Genomic DNA, 7,054 nt, shown 5'->3' with positions numbered 1-7,054 from the left:
GCTCAGCAGAAACAGCTCGCCAAGAAATGCCACGACGAGCAGTTCGGCAGAAACAGCTCGCCAAGAAAAGCCACAAAGAGCAGCTCAGCAGAAACAGCTCGGCAAGAAATGCCACGAAGAACAGCTCAGCAAGAGCAGCACAGCAAAGTCAGCCCAACAAAGACAGCTCGACAAAATATTAGCATAGGCTCGGAAAAATGCAACCTAACACGCAAATCGGCTCGGCAGAGCCGAACGAGAATCCAACCAGCTCAAACCGGCCAACCTAAAGAACAAAAAAGGAGACAGGACACCAACTCGAAATTTCAAGAACAAGTTCCGAAAATTTGGAACTAAGGGGGACAACTGATATGCCCTAAATATATTAGCTTATAAAAGGAAGTCAAAATCCAACAATCATTACCCAAGCCAAATGTTCTAGCAGGAGCAATTTGCTCCAACCTAATAATGAAGGGAGAGATCCACGCTAGCGCCTTAAACCTCCGGAGCGATCCACGCCCCCACATCATAATGATGGATCACCCCAAGGGTCAAACCTCGCCACTATAAAGAAGGGTAATGCAAATAAGCATAGGTAACTTACTCTTAACCCAATCTTACTGTTGCATTCAACCTCTTCGAAGTATTCTCTTACTTAGACATCGGAGTGATCCCCCGAAGTACACCTCGGGTCCTTCGAAGCATTCCCTTACTTAGGCATCGGAGTGATCCCCCGAAATGCACCCTGGGTCCTCCAAGCGTACTTTGTTTTCATCCTTTTCAAGTCATCAAAAGTCGAAAAGTAACGTCGTAGGTCATCACCATTTTTATCCCGCAACAAATCTTATAAACTCAAGATTTCCTTATTGTATATATGCTATGTATAAGTGTAACACAATGCCTAAAAAAACTTTGTTATTCACTAATTGATAATTTTGGGTAAATTTTCAGACAAGAAAACAATGACATGTATATTAACTATATTTTCTACATTGTATTTAATGGGGATAAAAAATATAGAGGAATGATAAAATGATTAAGAACAATTATGAGTTAAAATTATATATAAAAAAAATTACTATTTTTGGCTTTGGATTCTATTTACTCCATGAGTGGAGAGATGAAACATCCTATACATTTCTAAATGATAACTAAATTGACATTAGTCATAATCATTGGTTTAAATGATACTTTGAATTACTATATGGGTTTAAAATATACATTATTTAAATTAAAAATATAAGTGTTTCATTATTTGAGTATACAAATTGTATAGAATCTATGTTCGGATTGATTCTATTGATAATAAAAATAGAATCACAATAGCAAAGTATATTAATGTACTAATTCTTCAATGAATTAAGTAATAAAAATAAAATGCAAGTACTAATAGGAAAAAAAAAATTAGAAGAAACTAGTATATATAGTTTGATAAATTCTTAAGTTATTATTGAAACTCATAATTAAATTGAAAATATTTTAAATATTCAATAACTAATGTGTATATCATAATTTTTTAAGTATTTAAGCACTCCTAAATATTTCATTATTAGTTTACATCATTAGGATATACAACAACAACAACAACAACCAAAGAAAAGTTAACATGAAAAGAAAATTTAGTAGGTTTGAATCTTTTTACACCGAGTTAAAATTAATGAAATGATTTATTTTATAAAAAAAACAAACTTTTCGTAATTATTTTATTTAGTCGTTAAGATATGTATATTCAAAGAAAAAAGAGATTGTAAAATTTATCAATATATCAATAAAATTTTGACCCTTCCATTCTTTCAATTTTGTTTGAGAAAAAATAAAAAGAATATAAAAAAATTAGTTTTTCATTGTGTTTTCTCTACATCAAATACTATTAGTAATAAAAAATTTATTCTTCATATACTTAAAATTAAGAAAAATTGAAAAATTAATGACTTAATGAATAAATATTTATAAATGATTCACTACGTGGAAAACACTTTAAATTTTCTGTCTTTTCCTTTTCTTTCAAGAACAATTTCTTTCCTAATTATTGGAAGGAATCTAAAACAGCATGTTTTGTAAATAAGAATCAAATGAGACCAAATTTTTCGATGAAACATGAGTTCTTTAAAAAGCTTTCTTCCCTTGATGTTGGGCTAAACCAAGAACCATTCAAAATTCAACAGGTAAGAACATGAAGCTCAAGTCTTCAATTCAGCATAATGAATTTTTAAGAAAATTTAACATAGTTTTACATTATATGTTATCCAAACTTACACAACTCTTAAGTTCAACATTTGAACTCATTTCCAGAAGGCCCAAAGAGAATAAATCTCCGGACAGACTATTTCTCGAAAGCCTAATATACATTGTTTCTGTATTAGGCATGGCCAAAATTCATGCATATTAGCTAGTAAGAAACATGCCTCTAGGTTTTTAAAGCATTATCCAAAAGCAAAATATTTGACTTCCTGGATTTTATATCTCGACCCATGCCCCCGGTAAATGCAAGTGGGCTCCACACCCACATGGGTTCACTCTTATGTTTATCGGGGCGGGCCGAGATATGACGTCCCGTATACCTAACATCCCCTATCCAAAAATTGAAACTATACAAGTATTTTACAAGACGAGCAGCACCGAACACCAAAGGAAAAAAGACAAAAAAAGAACAAAAGAAAAGCAAAATAAGAAGAAAATGCTATAATTTATAATACAACATCATCCCCTTAAAACTTCCTAAAAGATTTCTAACTCCTTTCATTCTTCTTTCTTCTTCTCTCTCTTTCTTTTTCCTATTCATATTTTCTTTTTTTCTTTTTGGCTGTCCTTTTTCAAGTATAGTGAGGGGAAACAGAAGGTTTGGGATGTGAAGCCTTCTTGGCAGAAGTGGCAGAAGCTTCAACTGCACTTGGTATTACATGCTGCTGATTTTGAACATTTTTTGTGGTGCCTTTTGGGTCTTGAAGTTGCTCCAATGCTGTTACCACTTCGTTCATGCTTGGTCTGAGCTTGTGTTCTGGAGAGAGGCAATGAAGCGTAAGGCTGGCTGCCTTTAAGGCCCGTCCCAGTGAGTACTGCCCCTCAAGACGCCCATCCAAAACACGAAAAATTTTCTGTTTGTTGCCCAGACAAGGCTTCGCCCACTCTACCAGGTTGTGCTCCCCGAACGGCCTATTCTTGTCCAGCACTCGCCGCCCGGATAGCATCTCCAGAAGGACAACTCCGAAGCTGTATACATCGCTCTTGGCAGTGAGATGACCTTCCAGGACAAAAAAGCTCAAGGATCAGTAATGAATGCAAGAAACCAAAATGAAGAATATAATGGTTGGAATTGCACGTTGGATTAGCTTATCAGATAAAGCGCAAGAAGTGAGCATTCGATACATGAGAACTGAAGGGGATGATCCCTTTCCCTGCTGTTGTTGATGGATGAGAGAGGACTATTGGAAAAATGTATAGCCAAAGGCTGGTGGTGGTATTTATTTTTCATTTTGGTGAGAAGCACTTGGTATGGTGGCTAATTAGACGAACCAAATAAAATTTGACCATATCATACATGGGAACCAAACTTTTGACCATATCATAATTGGACATTCGAGAGAGCTATTGGAAAAATGCACAAAGGAAGGCTGATTTTGGTCATGGGTTTATGGAGTTGGAGGATTTGAACTAGACATCGTGATATGTTCTACTCTTTTTGGGTATAGCCATATACATATTCAATAAAAAAAAGGAACAAACGAAGGTCCAATTGTTAGCCTTGAAAAAATCACCTTAAGGATTATATTCTTAGAACATTTTCCAAAACTTCACAGTTGAATTCGACACAAGTGGTTGGCCTACCATCGTTTAGCTTTGCCATCAGGGCTTCTAGGGTCCAAAGCCTTTCAAACTCTAAATCACATAGCTGGGCATACTTAATAAATCACTAAAATTTGTTTTGTGGTGAAACCCATTCACTCCTACAGAATAGTTGGGTGCAGACAGAAAAATGAACACCAAAACACCAATGCTCCCAAAAAGAAAATTTAAAAGGGGGAAAAAAAGACGGTCCACTTCAGTTGTAATACCTGTCGATACATATTCCGGAGCAGCATATCCATGGGTCCCCATGACCCTGGTAGAGACATGGCTCATATCTCCAACAGGCCCGTCCCTTGCCAACCCAAAATCAGAAAGTTTTGCATTGTACTCCTGCAGATTTGAAGCAGAAAGGCAATGAGAAAGCAAATAAGTCTGGATGAATCCCCAAAATTATCAAAATAAAACAATAGTAATGGATACATGATCAAATAGTGCTTCAAAAGTAACATACTGAATCAAGCAAGATATTGGAAGTTTTGAAGTCTCGATATATAACTCTTGGTTCGGCATTATGAAGAAAGGCAAGGCCCTTTGCAGCGCCAAGGGCAATTTTCATGCGGATGCTCCAAGACAATGGCTGAAAATGAGACCCTCCTGTTTCGACAATAATCAAATTCATTATTTATTTTTTTTTTTTAAAAACACTCTTTCGGGAAAATTAACTAAAGGGAAGGGACAATTAAGAACAATGTCTGGATGTGGTGTTTATGAGAGGGGCATAAAGAACTAACTCCTGAACAGATGATTTTCCATGCTGCCCCGAGGCATGAATTCGTATATCAGAAGCCGATGATCATCCTCCAAACAGTAACCAACCAGTTTCACAAGATTAGGATGGCGCAGCCGCCCAAGATAGTTTATTTCTGTCTGCATGTTCATTGTCACAATACAAATTTATCAATTCTGTTCTTCAAACTATTAAAAATATCAAGGCATTTTTAGGAGGTCACAATTAAAAACTCCTCAAAATTGACAACTGCTGCAAAACTACATAAACCCCTAATCTGCTCGGAAATTTGCAACCTCTGAAAACCAGCAACAATCATAACTAGAAAACACTTAAAAAGTGTACAATGAAAAACATACCAACCACTCCTTGTGACCCTGGCGCCCTTCTTGGTTGAGCCTCTTCACAGCAATCACCAAGCCAGTCCCTGGCCTAGCCGGACTAAGCGAATTCTCATCGATCCACCCCTTAAAAACCGCACCAAAGCCACCTTCCCCTAATACACTATCAGGCCGGAAGTTTCTGGTGGCAGTTCTGAGTTCATTAAAGCTAAAGTTCTTTAAATTGGAGGACTGCAAAATCTCACCCTCACTCCGGGAAGCTAGGGATACGGAAGCGTATGAGAACTTGCTGCTCGAACTACTCAGATCATATCCATCTCTACTCACATTTTTCGAGCTCGCACCTTCACAAACCAACACAACTCATTTTCCAAATATAAACAAAGGGTGAGAAAGGAAACTTTCTGTAGAAATTCTTACTGCTTATTGGCTTAATGCCAGTTTTGTCTATTTCCAATATTAACTCATCATGATATTATTCACATACATACTGACATAACTCTAAATCATAAATAGTTTGAGACTCTAATAATTCAAAATTTGGGAAAACAAAAATAGGTCAATATCAGTCAATCATTTGGATGAAATTAATGAACGGATTTAGAAGAAAACTAAGCCTCTTAAATAAACATGTGTTTCATCTCATAACCATCTGATATAATCAGGAATCATGTACCGTACAGAAGAAAACATGGATTGATTCGCTCGTGAAGTAAAGTGAACGGATTCAAGTAATTTGGGAATAATTCAACCTTTTGTTACCCAAGAAGTACAAATTAATTACTTTGATTTCCAAATTTGATCAATAAGGTGAGCCACGACGGAAAAATTTTGGAAAAATTTAAAAAACTTTACTGCAAGTCCTATTGAACCAATACCAAATAAAACCTAAACAGCACACATCATGAAGAAATCAAACTACAGTTCATGGATTTTTCTTTCTGAAGTAAACCCATTATCCCAAAGAATAAGAAATCCATCTTCGATTGAGAAAACGGCAAAAAAAAACTTTGCAAAATCAAGTGCAGCCATTAGAATTCTCAGCAAGAGAAGGAATAAGTACCAGTTTGAGGTGGACTCTCGGCTTTGATACGATTGCTCCAACAGGAACCCATCCAAACAGAAAGAAACCCCCCAACGTCTCACTCCAACGCTTCCACCATAAGCTTCTCTTCTCCACACTTTATTTCGACAAAACACTGCAATTTCAGGCGCACTCAACTTTAACAAAACAGAGCAAAACAGAACAAACCAAAAGAAACTCCATTAAAGGGTCCCCAAAAGCACAGCTCAGATCTGATGCAAAACGTGGTTTTTCCCCAATAAAGTTGGTTGCTCATCGCGATCATTAGGTCACCTCTCTGAAAGACAACCCCAAAAATAGAGAGAGAGAGAGAGAAAGAGAGAGAGAGAGAGAGAGAGAGAGAGAGAGAGAGGAAGACAAATGGAACACGAAAAGTCTCACCTCCTCTGCTTTGGGAGTTGTTGCAGACAGGGAGAATAGGAAGATTGGAAACTGAAGCGAAGTTGCAGAGAGACAGAGAGAGGAAATGCTTCTTTACGCTGTTGTGGTGTATGTATCATGCGAAATCATTTCGCTGCTCAAGCTTTTGGTGTATGGAGAAAAGCAGATTGCAAAGAAAACAGAGGCAAAACACAGACACAAATTGGGCAGTAAGCAATCAAGCATCGCACTTTTATTAGCCTCTCGCCGTGCCCAGGAAGTCCACCGTTGACCTGCTTTTCTTTTTTTCATTTCCGTTTTTTTTTTTTTTACCTGTTTTCGTGTCCTCGGCCCCCAACAATGCGTCGATGAGTTTTTTCCCATGTTATCCCTTTCTTTTTTAAATATATTAAATAATACCTTTTCTAGAAAAATATTTCCCGGAATAATCCTGACGTAATCTCGCTACTTGGAGTTACGAGATTTAAGCAAATCTCGCTATTTGAAGTAGTGAGATTTGCCACGTGTCATTTCCATAAAAAATATATTTTTTAATATATTTTTTAAAAAAATAAAAATTCGAGAAATAAATTATTCTGCGTAATAAACCAGGAAATAATTTATTACGCAAAATAATTTATTTCCTGATTTATTATTTTTTAAAAAAATATATTAAAAAAACTTATTGTATAATAAATTAAAATTTTGAACTTTATT

General features: G+C 36.1%; 1 protein-coding gene across 2 annotated transcripts; it reads right to left on the bottom strand.

Moving 5' to 3' along the window:
* Nucleotides 1-2,185: 2,185 nt before the first annotated feature.
* On the bottom strand, nt 2,186-6,696 carry LOC131159986 (probable serine/threonine-protein kinase PBL11). 2 transcript variants are annotated; one of them, XM_058115245.1, is made up of 7 exons: nt 6,359-6,696; nt 5,957-6,092; nt 4,912-5,237; nt 4,557-4,692; nt 4,277-4,419; nt 4,032-4,155; nt 2,186-3,220 (listed from the first exon to the last, which is right to left on the bottom strand). In XM_058115245.1, exons 2-7 carry the CDS (start codon nt 6,006-6,008, stop codon nt 2,793-2,795), a joined length of 1,209 nt encoding a protein of 402 aa, XP_057971228.1. In that variant the 5' UTR covers nt 6,009-6,092; nt 6,359-6,696; the 3' UTR covers nt 2,186-2,792. The 2 variants fall into 2 exon arrangements, with proteins under 2 accessions (XP_057971228.1, XP_057971229.1); XM_058115246.1 differs by having other exon boundaries at nt 4,277-4,416; nt 6,359-6,690.
* Nucleotides 6,697-7,054: the final 358 nt, after the last annotated feature.

The sequence above is a fragment of the Malania oleifera genome, chromosome 7 (genome assembly GCF_029873635.1).
Source record: "Malania oleifera isolate guangnan ecotype guangnan chromosome 7, ASM2987363v1, whole genome shotgun sequence".
NCBI lineage: Eukaryota > Viridiplantae > Streptophyta > Magnoliopsida > Santalales > Ximeniaceae > Malania > Malania oleifera.
Note: the sequence above shows the minus strand (reverse complement) of the source record. Positions and strands in the feature narration are given on the sequence as shown.

What these genes read in the sequence shown, in the direction of transcription:
- LOC131159986 (XM_058115245.1), bottom strand. Translation starts at nt 6,008, where the DNA reads ATGGGTTCCTGTTGGAGCAATCGTATCAAAGCCGAGAGTCCACCTCAA. An exon ending in AGGGTCACAAGGAGTGGTTG is followed by an intron (nt 4,693 to 4,911) that starts GTATGTTTTTCA and finishes ATGAACATGCAG; the next exon opens with ACAGAAATAAACTATCTTGG. An exon ending in GGAAAATCATCTGTTCAGGA is followed by an intron (nt 4,420 to 4,556) that starts GTTAGTTCTTTA and finishes TTGTCGAAACAG; the next exon opens with GAGGGTCTCATTTTCAGCCA.